This window comes from Pomacea canaliculata, linkage group LG10 (assembly GCF_003073045.1).
Source record: "Pomacea canaliculata isolate SZHN2017 linkage group LG10, ASM307304v1, whole genome shotgun sequence".
Taxonomy (NCBI): domain Eukaryota; kingdom Metazoa; phylum Mollusca; class Gastropoda; order Architaenioglossa; family Ampullariidae; genus Pomacea; species Pomacea canaliculata.
In genome coordinates, this window is record NC_037599.1 from 7,857,522 (window position 1) to 7,879,971 (window position 22,450).

Below are 22,450 nucleotides of genomic sequence, written 5' to 3' on the forward strand. Positions count from 1 at the left end.
CCACCACCCTACCCACCCGTTCTGACCTCGGAATAAGAGTTGTCGGGAAGAGTTTTCGCCACCGTTCGATCGTGAAGTTGCCGCCGCAGACAAGATAAACAGACCCCTGCAGCAGACGACCAACTGCAGCGCAAAGCGTCCCGTGCGACGGCTCAGTCATTTCGTGGACTTCAAAAAAAAAAAAAAAAAGAAAGACCCGCTCCGCGTTCTGAACGCACCGCGCAACCGGTCCGAGCCGAATGGTTAATAAACCCTCGCTAGGATAGGAATGCAGACTGGGCGATGTCAACGGCGCCGTACTCGTGTAGTGTAATAACCTTGGTAAGCGTAGAAAGGTCAAATTAACCAACTGTCTTTGGTAGGAGGTGCAGTTGCCCGTTGCGAGAAGGAATCTCAGGAGGGAGGCAAAGAAGGCTCGCGACCGAGGGGCGGCAAGCCAGCGAGCGCAGATGCACGGCAGTAGTATGAATTATGCAGCAAATGGTGTTGAGTCGGGCGCTAGCAAGGTTTATGTTGCTATCAACTTTACATGACATCGAAGCGTGGCGAGACAACGAGGGAGCAAGCGTGGAGGCAGCGCCCGTGTCAGAACCGTGTGGCATTAGCATAGCTCGTGGCCCCCGCAGCAGCTGCAAGACAATAGTTTATGACATGAAATTCATTGAGATGTGCGTGCATGCGCCCCCCTGAACTGGGTTATTAGGATGCAAGCTTTCCATTCATGCCTGTGAAACAATGCAGAGAGTGGACCCCCGCAAGGCGAGCTAGAGAGAGAGATGAGAAGTGGACAGTGAAAGAGGAGACAGAGAGAATCTTCATTCCCTCTTAGGAACCAAGATAGCGAGAACACTTCAGGCATCCGTAAAATCTTCAGTCTACGACAGACATTCACATCCGGGTATGCCACCCATGGGTCGTAGTTATGAGGCGAGGGCAAAATGAGAAACTCAAGGACAAGCATCTTGTTATCAAGCGATGTCCAGACCCCGCGGTCACTACTTCATGTTTGTTTACTGTATAATATCTTTGCCACCGTTTATAAGTACGACTTCAGGAGTAAAACAACATCTGAGGAGCCTAGACAAGGCTTCATAACTTCATAAACAAGACTTGTCCTTTAGTTCTCCATGTTGTCCCAGGGCGGAGACTTACCCTCGCTTCATAACTACCGCCCCTGGACAAGTACTCTCCGTCCGTCCGTCCACCTTTCACGCATCAGACTACGACACAATTATTTTTAGCACTACAGACAGTTAAACATTTTGTTTAAGAACACGGAAAGCTCCATAATGTTGCACTGCATGTTGAGAAAACAAGGATGAGACTATAACTAAAGTCACTTATTGAAATGCAGACTATTTATAGCATGGCAGGCACTTTTATGTAGATTTATAGCATAGCATAATACATAGCCTGAAGATAGTTTACCTTCACTCCGATACCAAAGTGCAAATGTCACATACCGTTGCTTAAAAAAAAATCTTAAAATTCAAAAGCCTTTGATAGTACAGTAAGAACCCCCACCACCTCCCAGAAAAGGTACGAGCCATAAACATCATCTCCATAACTGCTTCACGCTCATTCACGTCGGCAGAGAGCGCACACCAAGGTGCGCAGGTATTGACCTCGGGTCAGACTTGAGACCGAGCCGTCCACGACAGTAAGATCTGCGCCCTCGACCAGTCACGTCTGTGGTGTTTGTTACTTTTATTTTTCTGGCTTCTTATGTTGCAAAGTCAGCGAGACCAACATCCCCACCCCACCCCACCCCATGATATCACACAGCGTGCACGTGACAAAAGCCTGATGTCCCACAAAACCCTTGTGTTTCCTGTTTTACTTCTACCCGCCTCCAAACTCCTTACTTACATCAGACTGTTATCCTCCGAATCATGTACCCGACAACGCAATGTAAAAAGTTGAGCTGGGTAGCAGAGGATTTCAAAAGGTTGTCAACAATATATATATAAAAGTTGCCGAGTTCGATTGCGATGGCGCCTTGCACCGAGTAGTTCTGGCGATCCCTTACGGGAGGCAATCACGCGCTAGTCATGGGACCGCATTGTCAAGGATTTCAATTTCTGGGAGTAAACACACTGTCCTCTGTGTATTATAATGTCAACCATTCAAGCTAACACCAGTGTCTTAGTTTTTTTTGTCCTACACTCGTGAACATGTTTTGTTTGTGTGAAACGTGTACCCACACTGTGAAGCATCATTTTTCTTACACTGTGTACATAGCCACCCAGTACAAGCGGCGCCGTCTACATCTACAACAAAGCCGTTTATATGGCCGATGTTGTTAAAACAGATCCCCTGATTAAGTTTCGCGATGTGAAGTCAGAAAAATTAAAGACAAACAAACCAAATTGCGACCCACTCCATATCTGATTAGTGGGATTTTTTTTTACATACATGGATAAAAGACACCCGTAAGTTTCAAATAAGGAAGCGCCAGACTTAAGCTGTCCATCAAAAATGCACTAAGGAGAAAACTTTGCAACAACAACAACAGTTTTCAACAAGCGATGGGTGCATTGATCAATGTTTTGTTCTTCCCTATACTTCCTAACCCTTCAATTACATTGTTTATACTGTGTAATACTGTGGCATCACCATCTTAAAGCAGTCACTGTTGGTTTCCGACTGCTCTTTGCCACAGTGACCTCAAACGGTTCTTTTTCTGCGAAGATAGTGTGACGAGCTGGCTATATCCGTCTCGTCCAAACATGCCAGACGTGGGAGATTAGCTGGGTTGCTAAACATTCCCACAGGCGACAAGGACGTGTTGTATTATGCAATCTACACACAGGGGCGGGGGCAGGAGATCTCACACAGGTATGCATATGGAAATGCCCGCGGAAAGGTCACTGGCAAAAATGCGTTGATAATAGAGGAGGGGGTTAAAGGCGTGCTTTGTCATAGCTTTCACACTTCCGTAATTGACCAGCTAGTTTCTGCTTTGACGAAAAGAAGTCGGAGGTATCTGGACTAGAAGTCGTCATCATTGACTGAGCCTGGGGGTTGACTGGCTGTTTGAGATGTCTTGCCTGCCCCAGAAGTTTTCTTGAGTAGACGGAGTGGTCTTCGCCTTTGACGCCATCTTGCGTTTGGTTGATGAAGAAGTCTTTATATACTTACACACTCTCGCCCGGATGATGGAGGTCGGTGGTATTTCTTCATCCTTCTCGCCTTCATTCGCGTTCCCCATCCACTTAAGAAAAAAGAAGAAAAGAATCTCACATGTTTTGGGTTTGTTTGGGGGAGGGGGGTTAATCTCCCCTTAAAACGTGCGAGTTCTGTCATCGAAGAACTCCTACACCGACAGCATCAATCCTATATGGCCGACATCAACTTTTCCCCTTCAGGTGTCATGGGTATTATCACCAGGGACCTTAGTCATGAAGCGAGAGTAAGTCTACTCCCCCGGGCAAAATTGGCAGCTAAAGGTAAAACATCTTGTTTTCATAGTTACAATGCGGCGCCTGGTCCTTTGTGGACACTACTATATTTGTAATTTTTTTTACTGAGGCATACTTGCTATAGCTTTATGACTGCGAATCAAAGTGGGAGGGTAAAACAACATCTGAGGGATCTGGACACCGCTTGGCAGTTCTGAAACCTGACGTTTTTCCTTGCTTCTCCCTGTAGCCCTCGCTTCATGACTACGGGTCCAGATGAACATGACCGTTGTTATCACCTTCCCTCATGTCTTCTTCATCAGCATCGTTACCATGAAGGACGCATTCATCAACCCAGCTGTAACATGATTGAGAATACATGTAGCACAACTCGCACTAACCTCCCAGCACTCCACCCACAAAAAAAAAAAAACAAAAGTGCTTTTCCTTACAGAGACACCCGAGCAACCTACGCTCCGCATTTAGTTGGCCTAAGGTGCTCAGGCCCAGTGGTAGTAAAGTTTTATGAGAACCAATTCTCTCCCAGGCGTTTCACGTAGGCGAAGAAAGGGCCGACAACAGCACCTTCCACTTGCTTGGGCGGCGTGGGAGCACGTGCACCATCAGCATCACTACTCCATCACCAGCACGTGCAGGATATTTTTTTGTGGGGGTGGGTTGTTGTTTATGTGCCGTTGAAACCCAAACGCTGCCATGCTTTAAGTATTTCTGGACATCCACAGCGGCGACGACGACCACTGTTTATTTATCCTCTTTTAGTTTTTCCTTTTCTCTTCACCGCTTCGGGTAAGCTGAACGCAGACTTCATGCCATCAAGACCCAAAGGAACTCTGTTGTGATTGTCTTCTTAGGGTGTCTGACAAACAAAAGACGGGTTAACCAGTTTCCTCCACTGAAGAGTTCTTTTTATTCGCAACTTTGGCGAGTTTGTCAAAAGCGATGTCGCGTAAGGATTGAAATGGGAACGGTGAACCATATTGGTTTCAAAGAAAGAAATGAAGTGTATAAAAAGAACCTGGAAGTAGGTGTTCCAGTGGCGTGACTGGTGATTGCTGGGATACAAATACTATGTCCTTCCCGTCATCCAAAGACTGTTGTAACAAACGGATCACCTAGAGACACCTATGATGAGAGACTGTCACCCACTGACAGTCGTAAGAAACGCTTGTCACTTGATTAGTAATAAATAACCTCACCCCAACCCCCGAGACACATTTAAAAAGCAAATGTCCACAGAAAACACTCGTAAGACACAAAGTCACATCAAACTGCTTAGAAGAAACAAATATCGCATAAAACGATCGTAAAACGTATGGTTCCTTTAGGACATGTATCAAAAGTAACACCGGGTGAAGAGACTAATGAGAAACAAACGGCCCATAAGCAAACTCTTTACAAATCCCCTTCCGGCACTCATTATAAGCATGTGTCGCCTGCACCCGCTCATATGAAAGAATGCTTAAAATGCACTCCATCAGAAACTATATATCTCAAAGGCACCTAAAAAGACACGGAAGGGAAACAGCTGACACCAAGGACACTCGTCACAAACAAATGCGATGAACTCGGTGGCGAGGACAGGTTTGTGGGGAGTTGGGGGAGACGGGAGGCGGACAGGGCATAGGAAGCCCTGCGAGGGGAGGAAACGGTGTGGTAGGGAGTAAGTGGTGTGTATACTCTAGTGGCTTGAGACTGCACAACATTCCCAACATGGCCTTCCGGCTTGGACGGTTCGTGCACAGGCCACACGCTTCACGAGGACGGATTAGCCTGCTTCCTAGGACATGCGATAAACAAGATTACATTTCTCGCTTGTCTCCCAGTGATGTATAAACAAAGATGTCAACAAGGGAAGAGCTGTCTGATAACGTATACAACGCTGGGACGATCGAGTGACACGCAGGTAAAGACAACGAGGCTGCAGATGAGAGCCGCACACAAAGAACTTGTGACAGGCGAAGACTGATGAACGAGATGGAGCGGAAGGAGCGCATGGAGGAACAGAAAAACAGGAATTAAGTGACTTTAACACAAGTCTGCACGCTCGATTGTTTGACGAGTGTCCCACTCACACCACAAAACTCGCCGACTCGAGAGATATATATAACCTCCTGTCCCACGCATCCTCAAGGTAACATTCACCCGAGAGTAGGTAGCGCAACATCGCGCACGTGCATGTTCTGCACGCGAAAGAGGAGGCGAGGGCCGAGAGGGGAGACAAGGGGGAAGAAAGTGATGGGAAGGTAGAGGGGTAGGAGAGGGAAGCGGGACATGACGCCGCATGCTCGCGGACTGTGCAGCCGCATCACTGACATCAGCGCGAAAGGGAGGCGAGGGGCGACAGCGAAAACTATTTTTCTACAATCCGAGCGAACAACAAACGTTTCTTCTTCAGCATCGTTACGAAAACAGACGCCAGCGGCAGCTCGAGCGGGGGAAACAGAAAAGCAAAAATAGTTGCCGCTGTTGCAGCCAGCGACGAACTGCTGGAGCAAGAGGGGAGTCCAGCAGCACGGCATAATGGCGCCCTTCTTCTCTGTCGCCGCCTCCGATAAGTGGCGGCTCTGGCGTTCACGTTAAATAATGAAATATGATCTCATGCACCCGGGACGCCTATTCTCAAAAGCATTGGAATGTGGGAGCTGAAATGCGTGTCCTCTCTCTCTCTGCAATGGCATGCAGGCAAAAATTCGAGCAAAAAATGGGGTGAAAAAAAATATAAACACGTAAAAGATGTTGGAAAAAGCTGGGAGTGACGAATTTATTCCCGAAGAACAGACAATCATACTGCCCATCCTTTAGTTTACATCCCTGATTTCAACATTACCAAACATGACAAACAGGTCAAAGGTAAGGTAAAGGTAATCTCGTGATTTCCATAGAGTGGGCTGGGGTGGGGGAGCGAAATGTTAGAGCCCTCACTTAGGTCGGGGCCAGCTTATAGTGAAGGTGGTACCTATCTCCTCTCCCACGCTGCCTCACCTTATCTAGTCTTCCGTGCAGTCAGGTATCACTCGACAGTCGGGTCAGCTTGGGGTTGGGTGCGTCACACGGGTATCGAACCGCCTGTGCCTTCGATGCTGTAACCTCTAGATTATCCACTCCCTACCCCAAGAGGCCGAAAGACAGAGACGGAGACTCCGTGGGGTAGGTAAGGGCTCATGAGACGTAGCTGTGTACAAGTTTAGTAAGGTTCTGTGGTCTGTGACAATCTCTTCGCCACACGTTTCACCAGCAAATAAAATGCTCATTAAACGTTCTACAGCAAGCCGAGGAATTCGTCCTATTCAAACTATTTTTTTTACATGCCAAACCTTTGCCTCGCCTGGTTACACGCTATTCGCTGCGCTCTACTCGACCTAAGGATATGTAACTATGCAGAGCGTAATATGACATTAAGATAAGTTTTTTTCTTCTCTCATAAATCTTTCAAAACTGCAGCTTATGCACGCCTCGTCTCAGCCAGGCAGCGAGCGAGAAAACGATCGAGCGAAAGCCGACGCACACGAGAGAAGGAGGGATAGCGAGCGAGGGATTTCACATCAAAATTATCGTCTGCTAAGTTAATAACTAGCGTCCCTGCTGTTATCACTCATCCTGCTGTCTCCACCTATCTCTCGCGTACTACCACAACCTTCACCCGTCATCCCCACCTTCCCTCCATTCCCCTCTGTTGTCCGATGAACCACGTTGTGCCCCGTCTTCTTACTGTTCATCACTCGTCTTACACCCCGGATCCGTGGGTACTCATAAAGTTCGTACGGCGCAGTTACCAGACCAGCACCCAGCGTCAGACGGAAGCACGACGGGTAGCTATAAACGCTGCGACGTCATCTATGACCGTTGGCAGATATATTTTTTTAATGTGAGGTTTTCCCGAGACAAATAGCCGCGGCAGGTGCAGGTGGAGAAAGACGCGAGATCCAAGAGAAAAGCCCACACCCAAGCCTCGTGATAAGATTCGCTATAACCCTCAGCAGCGACGAGATACACAGGAGATTTCTGGAAAGCACAATCTTTCAAACCTTGCCTATAGATCACACGGAACACTTTTTACCACCAACAAGAATTTTTATGGGGTCGTCTTATGCCCTTAATTAATGTCGGAAACCCAGTATGTCGACTATAACGAATGTGCCAGCGAAGGGGGGCTTAATGTGTTGCAGAACCTTTGAGCCTTTTTTGTTCTGCTTTACCATCCTACAAAAAGTCGCTTGGTATTGTTAAGATCCTTGAAGAGAATAAGGACAACACTAAACACTTTTTACTAACTTCGCTTGAGTGCGCCAATGCACGTATGCAAACAATGACCTGCACAGAAAGAGAGGTTTGCAGGAAGGCAAAGATGAATGAAAGATAAGAGGGATAAAAGGAAAAGGGATGAATAAACAAACATCTATAACAGTAAATTTTATCGCAAGGATGGAACAGTAAGCAAACTACTTCTGCCCGCTGTAGCTGCAAACATGCATAAAATACTGACTCGCAGATATCTGTTGGATTAACAGGTCGCCGTAAGGGTAGACAGGCGCCTTAAATAATGCATTAGTATATTCTGTTAACAGATAAGTTTGATTTACCTCCGTGTATTAGTTCACACACATTTTTTTAGTGCAATGAACTGAGTGAAGAAACAGATAAAGGAGGTGGTTGGTAAAGGAAAACTGCAATAAAATTTCATCTCGTGACTGCATTAAAAAAAAATTGTTAGAAAAACAATGTCAAGGAACAGCTAAATGAAACTGATATCAAAGGACTTTGGCTTATAGCATCAGAACAACTTTAACACTTTGTGAAACATTCTGGTTGGTATAAAGTCTAGCCACCATCGCATGGTCATCCTAGTAGAAAACAGTACGTGAGCATTACAATTTTATTTAGGATAAAACATTAAAGGAATATGTTAAATTAAACAAAAGTCCTCTGTAAAAAAAAAAAAAGCTTTCTATCAAATTTTGAACCAGTCCAGGCTATTTGTAAGCTAGGCGCATCATGTCAAGTAAATCAGTCAGTTACATCAAAGGACACTAAATGAAATATGTAGAAGAGGGCAAAGCCAATAACGATGGTAGTAGCATTATAAACTTCCAGGCCTTTAGCGGACACATGAAAAAAAAAAGGACGAGAAGAAGCAGTATTGGTTAGAAAGATTACAAGTGTTCCACGGGTAACATTGGGGAGAAAAAATGTCAAACAAAAATGTTGATGACCAAAACGATGGCTAGTAAGAAGTGAACAAGTGAGTGTGTACCGTAAGGCCGGCGCACCACGACTTGAGCGGAGTGTTATGAGGCCAGCAGCAGCAACAGCAGCAGCGAACCCCAGCAAAGTCTGTCACAGCACGCGCCACTGGCAGCGGAGAACGGTCCGGCACGCAGTACAGTGAGACCAGAGAGTGAAGAGCTGTCGGGGCCAGAGGATCGGGTGTATAAGCAAGCACGATCGCCTACACCAGGGACATCACACAACACCAGTGGAAAGCCAGCCATAGTGAACAAAGCGCACGCACGCACACACGCACATATGAACACGCACCGCCTTAGCCCTCGTTAACGCGACGTCAGGATGGCCAAGTCCACCACGCATGCACGCACGCGAGCGTATATGTGTGTGTGTGTTAGTTAAATGTCATGGGGAGATTTGCAAAACATTCGACCCTCGCATCAGCGCCACGTGCACGGTGCACGGCGCTCCCTGTCTCCGCAGTCCGCACCCCGGTCTACCCCAGCGGCAGCGTGCGGTGGATGGCGCCGACACGTCAGGCCGCGATGCCAGACGCCAGAAAAAGTTAACCACTCCACAAGTAGGAGGAGGACCGCCGCACGCCGGCCAGTAGACGCAGCCAGGCGACTGGCCAGTGTAAAGGTCCAACCGCTGCAACAGCCTTGAGAGAGAGAGAACTCAAGAGACAACTGTGCGAGAGAAGGCGAGAAAGGGAGAGAGAGAAAGCCAAGTGTCGCTGGACGAGTATGAGAGTGTATCGCGCGCACACACACGGTTGCCAGCACCTGTGATCAAGCACAGCGGGTGATGTTAGACCACACTGTGATGATGCTTTAACAACACCACGGAATGCAGCAACACCAGGACACATGGACACGAGGACACAGCACAGCGCGTTTACTTACTCAAAGGTAGTCTGACGAAAGAAAGAATGTTAACAGCACTAAGGATCAGCAGTTTTATATATAGCGACACTTAAAATGATAAGTAAAAAAAAAAAACCTGGGTGGGGATGCGGAACATACCGATTGACATACCAGGAAAGTCTGTTTTGGCATGTGTGCTTGTCAAACTCCGACGAATAGTAGCAGCTTCCCAACTTGGTATCCTTTCGACATCAACTGAAGAACCTGGTCCGCAATAATGCGCGACGACTGCGAGACGATCAAACTCCTAAGTGGCGGCTTTCACATCCCTCGAGCAACATAAATCCACTGGACATAAATCCATGCGAATCGGTGTGGCGCACACGTGCGTGCGAAAGACGCACATACTGAGCACGAAGGATGAGTACCCACAATGGAAATCCACCGTGCTGGTCAGGGTGGGACCTCAGCGCCAGTGCGCAACACATAGTCGAACCTCCCAGACAGCTGTCACAATTCCTGCCGAGCTTGCGCCTCCAAGATCACAGCTGTGTCTGTACTATCCACACCCGGCGGCTGGGCCTCACATGCTGCATATTCTTCAAATGTTTTCCACGACGGCCGTAAATTTTCTCGACATCCTTCAACCCCCCTACTTCTCCACCACACACACACACACGGGCAAGTTGAGTGATCAAATATATCTGTCTCGACACCGGCCAGTGTTTGTTGTCCCTTCGCGTTCCACCGTACTAAGCTGCCTTGTGTCAAACGAAAACTCCACCCGCGTTGACAGTCCAACACACGAGGAGCGAGCGAGGGAGAGAGCGAGGGGCAGAGTCGCGGATAGTTTTCCCCTTGAATGTGCGTGTGCCCTGGAGACTCTCTTCCTCTTCTCTGTAGCCGCTCGGCTATGGTATAATACTACGCTCACACTGGCTCACACATTAGTCTGTATGCTTTCTCACTGGGCTCGGGGAGTCAGTCGCGCCAAACACCATTGGCGGCCCCTTCAGACAGCCCCTTGCCGCGCGCTGGCTGCGACGACACACCTAGGGTCCTCGATCGTTGCCTGTCGGCAGGTTCGCTGCCCTCCCGTCCCCAAGTTCCCTAAATCTTACCACACACCGGTCTTCAACGACGAGAGGGCTCTTCGACCCCTCCTCCCACCTCCGCTGTGTGTGGTATGCCCCTCTGTACCTAATCCTAGGAGCGTGTCTTGTGTGTTTGCGTACGTGCGTGTGTAAGTGAACTGCAGGTGTTTGCGGTGTGTTCGCTTGTTAATTCCCTCTCACACGTGCGAAACCAACGTGGTGTAATCACATCACGGTCTCTACCTCCTAACCATAACAATCTTGTAAACTAAAGGCGGCCTTTTAATCTGGGATTTAAAAAAAAATCTTTGTTGTTTTTATTAATCTACACTCGACAGACTTAAGCAAACACTATAAATAAATGCGCTCGGTCATTGTGACAGTTGAAGAAGGCGCGACTTTTCTCTCTCCTGTCGTAATTCTCTCTTCTACCGGATGTCATTGTCTCGCGTCGTGCGGCTTGAACGGTTTGCGAGTGAAACTGTTCCAGCTATTTTTAGAGTTTCCGACTTCTCTTGTGATCAGATAAACTCCAGGTGAATTGTATCTGTCATCGGTGGAAACTTGCTTCGGGTGACAGGCTGGTCATGCATGGATGACACCGACACAGGTGAAATGCACACAGTTTCTTATTCACCCATCCCCAGCTGTGGGGGCTGACCTTCGATCTTTTCGGATGTTTACACTGTCTCAGACGACTCAGCATAGAACACCACCTTCGCGGCGCTATCCACCCTCGGAAGCAATCTTGGTAATGGACAGGGTAGTGGAGTCGTGCACACACCCGCTATCTACTGTACTGTCGTACACATTGGACCATGCATCTATGTCACTCACACCCAGGGGTCAAAGAGGCCTGGGAGTGGAGAAGGTGGAGTAAGTGGGGGCCTACATAGCAGCTGCTGCGTCATCAGCCCAGAGACAAGAACCGACCCCGAGACAGTTGATCTGGCTTTCTCATTTTTCCAGTGTTACCTGTCCTCTCTGATCGGTGGCAATAATTCTTGAGAGGTTGTTTAAGTACGAGGCTGTGTGACGCACACATGAAACAGTCTCACGTTCAAGCTGTTCAGCTATTGATCGTTGTGTGACCCTCCCCCACTGAACAACAGTTACACGATTTTAACACACACAACAACATTATCTTCAACCGCCATTGCAATGGCCACAAAATTTTTAATTAATCTTCGTTTACGTTCATTTCGTTGTTTTTTTTTTTTTTTTTTTTTTTAGTTTCTGCACGTGCACATATGTCTGATTATCTGAGTAGGTATGCATGCACCTTCATCTGCATCCGATCTCTTGCAGGTAATATTTCTGTTTCTGCTTGACTATAAAATCGCCTTAACACAGTTTCGCTATCATCTGTGGTCCCCCACGTCTGTGGCAGGTTGGCCAAGTATCAGGTCGTTATACAGAAGTACAAGAGTCGGCGAGATGCTGGCTGCTGACTCCGGCGTACATTTCCCAGTGTGCACCACTGTCCCCGACACGCACCGAAGACCAGTGCCGTGGCCTTGGGTTTGCCTATTTTATTAACAGGCTCACCTCTGCTCGGCCTAAGTAAAATTTGTGTGTAAAATTTAAGGGATAGAATGGGAGGGTGACAGGTTGAGGTTTGTGTCAGCAGCGCGCTACACATTTCTTCCCTCCAATCGTCGCTTGTCACATTTCTTCTTTTACCGGGTCGTCTATCGTCGCCGAGTTGTTAGCCCCACCCTCGCCCATCTTATCCTGCTTTGCTGGCGTCGCAGGCGGTCAGGTATGTTTACCCTCTTCAAAGTCACCACCATCCACGCAGCCACCTCGTAGCCCCATCTGCTATCTCTCCTGAGCCCTCAGGTATGAAACCATCAAACCTAAATTTACCTGCAAGGCGGTCAGAGAAAATTGCCCTCCCCAAAATCCCTCCTGAAGTTAAGCCAGTCTTCTCATTTCTGTCTGAACAGCAACGGGGTCCTTTAAAATAAAGTGCCTTTCGGTCGCAAGCAATGGAAGATATTTGGCTTTAATCTACGCTGGTAGGTCTGCCAAACCAGCTGTGGAATGTGGAGCCAGACGCTGAACAGCTGATTGCAGGAAACATGAGTATCATGTGGCTGAGAAGACCGGGCCCTACTGTTGTTAACCACCGCGCACTGCTGGCTCTTTGTAAAGCTACATTACCTGCAGTCGGGTAGCCCATTGTTTAACGTCCAGATAACCGTCTGTTGGTACTTCACATCACCTTTTTAGTCCAGACAAAAACACTCAAAGCTTAAGCTCCAAATTAGTCTAAAACTACAAAGAAAACTCTCCAGGTGAAGCTTTTTAAATATACATACTGGTCTGGTCCGAGACGATGATCATATCGACGACGGTGATAATTGTCATTGTCAACGTAGAGGTAGACTCCTGACACGACATTCTCTCGGTTGTTGAATCTTTTCTTGTTCGGGAAGAAATGACATTTGTTGTTGGTGAAAGTGACAAGTAATCAGTTTTACAGGCTGTAAACCTGGGTTGTGAGCGTAGAGAAGACGTTAATGATTTGTTTACACGTGTCACAATTAGTGCAACCTTGGCTTGTTTCATGGTTAAATAGAACTCTCTGTCTCTCTTTCTCTCTGCGAGCGTGCTGTCTCTCTACCTGCTTGGGCTGAAGGACCTAGACTACATAGTCACATAACAGTTGAATGTCATCTAATTACATTATTCCCCTGAGCGATCGAAAAATGAAGACACGTTTACACCACTCACGGATAAGCACAGACAAATTTGTGATGGAACAACATACTCAGCAGACTCAAGAACTCTTTATTAAAATGTAAACATGCAATACCTATGTCACCTGCCTGAGCCACGAAAATGTAGGACAGCCTGCCGAAGAGATCTTTGGAACTGATTAGAAATCACTTGCGGAAGAGATTCCCTGTCCCAGTTAACGACACCCGTAGTGAACAAAAGGTAGACACATTCCCCTCTTTTTCAGAAGCAGGGGAAAGAAATATCACCCAAAAGTTGCTGTAAGTAACTTGCTGAATGAAGATAAACTGCTGCTGAAAAAAAAAAAGGTACACGTTTTGCAATTGATAAGTACTGCTGAAAGCTCATGAAATCTCGGAGATGAAGACGGTGAATGAGTTTTGTCACGAACTTGTATTATTGGACTGCTGGCAGACGATTTTTTTTCCAGCTAACTACTAAAACGAGGCAGGTGTGTACAAAGCTTCCGGTTTAGTCACATTCATTATTTAGGATCACCAAGACTAATAGCAAGAGGCTAAGCTCTGCGCAGACAGGTAGCCATCCACCTATACGGGTACGTGGTTTCGTGGATGAGTCAAATCGTTTCAACATCGACCGGTAGGTGTCGCGCAAGTTGGGGAAAGGAGACGGTGGTGAGAAGTGTACAGCAGAGCCGCCATACAGCAGTCGTGTTGACTGAAACCCTCGGAAGCCGAAGGTCGCGAGGCAGGCGTCGGCCGGAAGTGGAATGGATCGGAACCCAAAACAAAGGAAAACAATATATACGAGTGTCATGCTTAGCTTGGGAACACGCCCCGCTGTGCTTGAAAGCTCTCCCACCCAAACACTGTCAGAGGCCGTGCGCGTGCGTGAACGCGAGCTGCGGCGAGTAGTGCGTGCATGTGAGCGCGCGCAAGCGCCGTGCGAGTTCTAATGGGTGCGTACCTTTGCACAGCCGCGCTCACCCTCCACCCTGGGCTTAACCCTTTCAACAGGATGACGTTGAACGATCATCACTTGGCCCGAGAAAAGCAGCGACAGATGTCCCAGAACATAAGAAAGTAGATCAACAGCAAGCAGAGAGCTGTCACAGAAAGTACAATGTGCGCGTTGAAAGGGTGAGGGGGAGGCGGTCTGGGTGGGGGTGGGCTGCCAGCATGACGTGGGCCATAAGGAATAATAATAAAAAAGCACATCGGCCACTGATAAGCCTGCTGAAGACATGCGAGTGTCATGGGACGCAAGAGGGGGATTACATTCCTGAACTGCACAACAATGTCCCAAAGCATGAATGCTCGCTCTACTCGAAGTACGGGTAGAAGGTGAGATGGGTGGGGTGAGAACTCTCTACTCTTGATAGTGCAGTGTGCGTGAAAAGAGAGAGAGAGGGTGGGAGAGAGAGTCTGCGGGCGTTTGTGTATTTATCACTATGCATGCAGACTGTCCTGCTAGGGTTCAGAGACACTGATGATTTACCCCGAGCCAGTAACTAAGGTTAGCCAGCCAGCCTTCTAAACAATGCTACAAGCAGAGAAAGAACAGCGTGCCCGAGACGAGAACTGAACTCTGGACAGTCAGTCCTCACTGTATTGGTGACAGGTACTAACCATAGCGCAGATCGTTACCCCTGAGTGTAGAACGTTACCCCTGCGCGTTTTTCTTTTAAGTCAAGTCTCCTTTAAAAAAAAAAAAAAAAAAAAACTGTCATTTTACCTCTTCGTGTATGACTGAGCACAAGTATGTTACAATTTTATACATAATCTGTTTATGATAATGTTGCTAATATGTATAAGGAGCAAAATGATTATAAAATTATTTTAAAATTCTCTCTGCTCATGTGACTGGAATAGATGACAAAAATCAAATTTTTCCCTTTGAATGTTCCTTTAAAAATGTTGTATTGGTTTCGCATGTTAACAGCATGGTGGTCTGCAATTTCTTTTGAAATAAATAGGTAAAGTTAAGTACAAGATGCTATTTCCCGAAGTCTAGGTGAGTGTTTCCCCCTGCACTTCCGTTCTGGAGGTACAGGTGTGTAGACATCAGCTTGCGCAGAAAGAGGTTGAAGTCATTCGTGTCAAGTTTGCACACAGAACACCTCATTAACCTATAGTCCCAACTCAAGGCAAAGTCCAATATCCAGGTACAGACAACCTCACGTTGTTCTTAATGACCTCTTCATGTGTATGTTGATGTTTTTACCCTGTGCACATGAAAAACGGAAAGAGTGGGTGGCGTGGGGAGAGGTTTTACCCGCGATTTTGAAAACTAATATCTTGCACTGAACTTCACTCAGTCGTTCGAACAAAACTGCACCCTGCTGGACTCGAACCTTATTTTACATGTGTAATTCTTGCTTTACAGATCGGCTGTTACAGCCGGATGTGAACAAAACACCAGTCATAGCCACAGCAACCGTTTTCTGAAAACGGTTCCTGACGGTAAACACAGCACCGTGACCACAGCAAGGAAGACCTGGGGTTTGCCTACCCGGTCTCCAGATGGGTGTCGCAGACGCTACCCAGTCAGTACAAAGCAGTACAGAGGTGACAGCGCGGGCTGTGCTGGGGTGTGAGTGTGTATCTGTGGGATGGGGGGAGGTGGGGCAGAGCATATAGACTAAATTTATTCTCGCCGCCAGTCATCCGGTAACATTGGCTGCTAGGCGTTGCTTGAGAACACTCCTGGCGCATACCGCAGTGTCCCCACGGGTCACAACTGATCGCGTGCGCTCACCCACCCCAGGTACTTTTCTATATTCATTAGCGCGAGCGTGCTATAAAGTTGTTTATCGCCGCATTGGGAAGACAACTGAAGTAATACAAATGCGAACGATAGGCTTTCTGCTCCTCCTGGAACCCCCAAGGAATTTTCTTGTCCTCACCTGAGGCTGAACCCTAGTGGATTTGAAAAGTATGATAAAGAAAGCCTAATATGCTGTCGTTCAGCTGTACTCGCTTGGCTGTCGTCTTCCTCCACCCCACCAATGGGTATTAAATATAGAACATGAAACTATTGGCGGTGGTGACGCCATAGTCTGTAAATAGACCACGAGCGAAGATGTAGTGGGCACGTGACTAACAAAGTGTTGGCGACAAGCACCTGCGCAGCACTCAGGTGCTTGAAACAAGAAAGCATCCTCAATGTGAATGTTTCTATAGCCTAATGTTGTTTATTCTACTCTTCTCACTTTTATCGTATCTCAGAGGTGTTCAGTTCAATTTAACTAAAATATTTCTTGACTATTGCTTATATTAATATCCAAGGTCCTTGGTGGACAGTAATTTATCGCCAATTTCTGCACGTGCCTAATTAATGTGTTGGAAAACAGGGATTTTTTCAGTCATGCGATGAAACTTGCGTTTTCAGTCACATTTTTGATCGATCATCGTATCTCCCCCCAAACCTCATATAAATCTTGTATACTATGCCACACTTTTATAACAAGCAATACAATTTTATCATTTAATTTTCATCTCACAACAGTTGTCTGCTCTCATCTCTACATCACTGTGATAGTTCAGAAGATGTTGGTCTTGTTATTTATAAATTTCAGGCAGATGTTCTTGATATGCCTGCTGTAGGTTGTTAGGTGCCGAAGTACTCTTTAACAAGTGCTCAAGTTCTCTTACAAACGGAAGACATCTGAGGGCAGGCATGCGGGGATCACAGGCATTTCAGTATTTAAAGGAGAAATCGCACATGCCAACGCCTGACACATGTCGAGCCTTTGGCGCTTTGCCACAAGGGGAGGGCTTTTGAACTGCTCATAACAACAAATGTTTGTGGGTCGCTTGTGGAATTTTTGAGGGCGGGTGGGTGGTGAGTATAGGTGTTGACGAGAACGCTGTGTACGCAAAGAACATGGGAGTACCTGAGTATGGTGCACCTGCATCGCCTCCATGGTAGTCAACCGTGAGTGGAGTTTTGTTATGAAAGCTCCATGAAGACATAATTTTTTTTTTTCTTTGGAGGTTCTGGTCTAACGTGGACATGGTCGTGATCAGACAGGAGTGGAAAGTACAGGAAGCTGTTGATTTACCTGGAGCAGAAACAGACTATTGGCACCGTTCTGAGTGAGAGACTTAAATAAAATAGCCTGGGAAACAAGCCACATCCCCTCCACGGGTGCTTTGGGAATCAGAGATTAATCTAGTCCCAGTCGTTATTGTTGTACAAGGCATTGTCAAACATTTATCAATATACAGGGCTAGTCAAAAATATGTTAACACGTAAACTGTGGAAACTGCTTATTCAGAAAACACATGTCATATGTGCAAGATGATTATTTTGGACTAGCCCTTTATTTCTGTGACTTGTTGCATAATGCTGATTTCAGGTCCAACAGAGTTCACAAGCCCAGTGGACTTAGTTATAGTGAACTGTGAGTGGTTCACTGTGTTCAGGGTCGTTTTAATGTACGGAGGAGAATTATGATAACGATGAAGGTCCCGTCCATCAATATATTTTCTTCAGAGCCAAAGTGTCCATTTTAAACCAGAACCGCAAAGGGTGGGATGGGGCTTGCACAGTCTCTGCTTGTCCATGAAGCCTCATAACAAAGTCGGACAATGCCCTCCCTATTCGAAGTTGTATTTCGTCAGTCCCTATCCTGTTGTTTCTGTTAACAAGGTAAACAACAACTAAAAAAATTTCATCAAAAAAAAGGCAAACCTGCTCATCACAACTACCACCAGTGACGTCACAAGGCAGTCCACTTTACGGTTAGACATGAGCATGGAATAAATCACCGTACTGTGGTTGTGGTCGTAAATTATGTCACAGCTATGTGCGAGGCACGTCGAGTGTGCGTCAGAGATAGCCGAGCAGCATTCGTATCGTGTCTCGCGCGTTTGTCGACAAAACCGCGACCCCGTTAGGGTCAATGCACAATACGTCCCGACCACTGTCACGCGACCGCGACTAGAGAGCAGTGGAAGCTGCTCGACATTTGTCGGACATCAAAAGCCTTTTGCATGGTAACCAGCGAGGCAGCGGCACAGTGTTTATCACGCATGCGCGCGGCCGGGCACTGGCCCACTTGAGAGTTGTCGACTCGACAAAAGTTCCTTTTGCGCTTATACACTTTCGAAACACCTGAATGTTACAAAATATGGAGCGGTATAGAAATCTCTCGCTGTGCCCCCTCCAGAGCAGCCTTTCAAAGGGATATGAATAGGAAAGTCAAGGCGTCAGGTAACAAATATTTGAAATAAAAACCTGTCCCTTCAGTAAATATCTCTGCAATGTTGTCGGGTAGCTATAAAAGTTTCTATTTTTAAAGCGGGCCAACCATTTCAGCCCGTATTAATATGCATACAGTTGAGGTGAGTGCACGGGGGCTTACAAAGTTTTGCTGTGCGGACAGTAGTTCAGGTGTTCCGTGGTGGAGGATGAGCTGAGGTGTCCGCTCTGCCATGGGGGAGGCACCGTATGCAACCATTGCATTGACACTTACGTTAGTGACAAGCTGACATTCCCTTGTCACTGATATGTCTTTAGTGACAAGCTGACATTCCTTTGTCACTGACATATGTCTTTAGTGACAAACTGACATTCCTTTGCCACTGACATTTCTTTAGTGACAAACTGACATTCCTTTGCCACTGACATGTCTTTAGTGACAAACTGACATTCCTTTGGCACTGACATGTCTTTAGTGACAAACTGACATTTCTTTCGCATTGTCAATTTGTGTCACAAGCCGAGATTTTTGCGTTATTTGTAAACTATGATTTCTAAATTGCAAGCTGCCATTTATGTGATACAAACTGATAGTTTTGAGCAACAAACTGATTGCTATGTGTAGCAAACTCATTGCCATGTGTAACAAACTGATTGCTATGTGTAACAAACGGACATTTCTGCGTTACCAGGAAGCGGACTTTATATCACACGCAAACTGATATTTCCGTGGTACTTATGTCTGACAGCTCTTCCCCGCCGACACCTTCTGAGTAGTTAAGAACACATATTTCAGTGGTGCTTTTCATAAGATTTGTCTGTTTTTGTAATGAACAGACACGGACTGTTGTGGATTTCAGTGAGGTGACACATTTCAGTGTAGTCATAGTATTGACTCCCTCAGTGAACTGACTCTGTAGCAGCAAACTGTAGTCCTTCTGGGTTGTTAATAAAGCAGCTACCTGATTGTGCTGCTGATGAACTGACATATTTCTGTGTTGCTAATGAGATGCCGTGTTTTTTTTTTTTCTTTTTTCTTTTTTTTTTTTTTTTTTGCTGTCAAAGTATTAACCCTGTTCTGTCCTGCAGACACACGGGCGCAAACATTTGTTGTTGGCAAACCTGTTTTTCTGTCTGCAGACAAAACGCGATGATTAACTTGTTAAGCCGGCGGAGCACTAAGCCACAGACTTTAAAGTTTTTCTTTTAATTGTTTTCTTCCCCACCATTCTCACCCCCACCACCACCACCACTACTTTTCCTTCCAAGAAGCTAAAGAAGATAATATCTTTTTCTGCTTCGGACTTCTAAGGAGTGCACATGGTTGCAAGTCATTGCATTATGGCGAGGTGGGTATGAGAGATAAGCTGCTGTGTTGTAGGGTGTCGTAACTTTGAGATTGCCAGGTGCACCGAGGATGGTAACACCGAGCAGACATTGGTGCATGGGGCAGTCAGTCTAAAGGTCAAGTGGGAAAACCACCTCGAAGTTACTGTTGAGTAGAAACATTTTTGCTTGGCGAGCTTTGCGAGAGGGACTGCCTACTTGACCCTTACATCAGACTCAAAAGCGGAGTGCAATGCTTCGTATTTCTTTAATCTTCACAGCTTACCGGCTGAATGCTCTGCTCCCTGAAGCTAAATTTAGAAACAAGTGTAAGAAAGTTTATTTTGGCCGGCAGAATGTAGGCGGATAGGTGATTTGCGAAAAAAAGGAAAAAGAAAAGTTGTGCCTTTCCCAGCAGGAAAGTTCGTAACATTTTTAGAACACCTTATAAAAAGATTCACAGATGCCTTTCTCAGTGACACGCAACAAATATGACAAATGTTATCTGAACCAGGAGGAAATTCAGTTAATGATGGACTAAGACGAGACATCTGTTCCTGATTTACCATTTTCATCCTCCTGCAAACTATTTTCTGCGAGACTGCCATAGATAATTTGACATTCTTTAGATGGGAAATACAGTTATCGTCTTTTTCGTTTAAGTCAGTAAGTTAACATCCAGCATTTATTTATATTCAAAGCCCTCTTATGTTATTTATTTTCATCCAGGCATTAAACTAAAACACCATTTAATAAAGAAAAATTATCTTTTGCTCATATAGTGATGTGTGAAACTCAACAACAAAAATGTACAGGTGTTGAAAAGTGAGCGGATTTTCACCAAACTACATCATCATCACAGTATCTCGTTGTTGGAGTACCTGTTTCAAGACAGGACAATACGTGAAAAGGGTAACATTCTTACATTTACCAAAGTTCATCAGACATTCAAAGTTAAACGCATCATAATGGAACACATTCTGCTGTGATTTTTTACCTCAATTACAGATCTTGCCAACAGTTTTTCCACCCAAATTTCCGGTTCTGAGAAAGAAAAATGCGCCCAGTTTCAGAACTCTAATTGTTAGAAATAACAATAATAAAAAAACCACTGCTGTAAAAAAATGTTTAGGTTCACCTGATTTACCCCCAAAACACAGCACATGTTTCTGTGAATTAACAGCCGTTTTGTGCCAAGTAGGGTGCAGAGGACTTTCACATACCCACCAGTTTGTTGATATAAACTGAGTATCTACTCCGTTGGTCTAGTTTATTCCGGGAACATTTGGCTGAGATTAATCCGGCGGTGACCTGCCTGTAAGGCCACCCTAACAAACAGCGAGGCCCTTCTCCCCGTCTTGGGCTCTTCAAGATGGTTTTCATAACTTTCTGATCCCGCACGCAACTCCAGGCCAGGAGTGCTGTTTTGTATTGTTCATCTCGTATAAACAAGAGTCCTGTTTATGTCACAGGGTCAACCGTCAGTGCATTAGACCGCTGACAGAGAGAGAGCAGAGGGCTGTGTACAGAGGCGTGTGTTTCACGGACATGCGCTGTGCTTTGGTTGCCGAGTACAGTCTAGTATTGTTACCATGACGATCATATATTTTTTCTAACCTCTTCACCATTGCATATAAAATCATGCATGTTATTTGATTGATTGTTTCCCCGCCCACTTCACGTTGGTCTTCGCCTATGTCTGTGTACATGTTTATCTGAATGACTGTAAGTAGGTTTATATATAATGAATAAACATATATATGAAGACGATAGTCAGTATATAAATAATTGTTGTTCTAAAGGCGGTTCATGGTTAATTATAGACCTGAGGTAGGACAGGGATAGCTCAGACGTCAGCACAAGTGAGTGCGTGAGACGTGTCTGTCTCGCACGCGCACGTATGTGTCCGTTGGCGGGCGTGCAGGCGCGCACACGAAAGGGAGTTTTACCGTGGTTAAATGTGTTTTCTCTTTACCCTACTAGAACTAGATCATAATTCTCGCTTTTTCTACTGATATTTTACGTTATACCTCAAGATATATATATATAAAACACATGAATATGTATCAGTGAGAGAGGGAGAAACAACATTAATTGGGGAAAAAACTACAATATGATTGTGAGAATAAAGAGATATTTTGGGCATTCCTATATCTAGTCTGAGGGAAATAAAAAATATTTCCGTCTCCAACTGTCACGAGTGAAACAATAATAAGGACAAACAAAATTTTTAAAAATACATACAAGTGCACTGCACAAACTTTGACATTCAGCTTTAATGTTATGCTTGACTATTTATTTGAAGTAAAACCGTTTTGTGCCGGTGACGGTATTTTTGTTCTGTGTTTATCAACTTCCTGCAAAACCGTTCCGAAATACGTTTGCCAAACGTTTTTTCCTCCAGTAGATGTTATACAGGAAGCACTTCTCGTAATCGCTACCACAAAACACTAGGACAAAGTCTGGAAGAAAGCTAGGAGTGCTGACGTACAGTCTGTGGAAAGGGTGGGGACAACCCGCAGTCCACAGTGCAGTCAGTGTACCCGGTTAGTGACAGTCGCACGGTGGCCATTTTCCCCATTACAAAGGGCGTTCATGTTGACCATTA

The 22,450-nt window shown here is 45.9% G+C and overlaps 1 protein-coding gene across 5 annotated transcripts in view; it reads right to left on the reverse strand.

Moving 5' to 3' along the window:
* The window catches only part of LOC112573868, a 75,766-nt gene that overhangs the window by 16,609 nt on the left and 36,707 nt on the right, over nucleotides 1–22,450 (reverse strand). For 2 of the 5 annotated variants that reach the window (XM_025254524.1, XM_025254521.1), the window contains exon 1: nucleotides 9,683–12,505. The exons of 1 other annotated variant lie outside the window; for it this stretch is intronic. In XM_025254524.1, coding sequence (XP_025110309.1) covers nucleotides 9,683–9,703 — 21 coding nt within the window. In that variant the 5' untranslated portion in view covers nucleotides 9,704–12,505. Of the gene's footprint in view, nucleotides 1–8,673; nucleotides 9,330–9,670; nucleotides 12,506–22,450 lie in introns of those variants that run through there. 2 more of the 5 variants (XM_025254520.1, XM_025254522.1) reach the window with 2 other exon arrangements.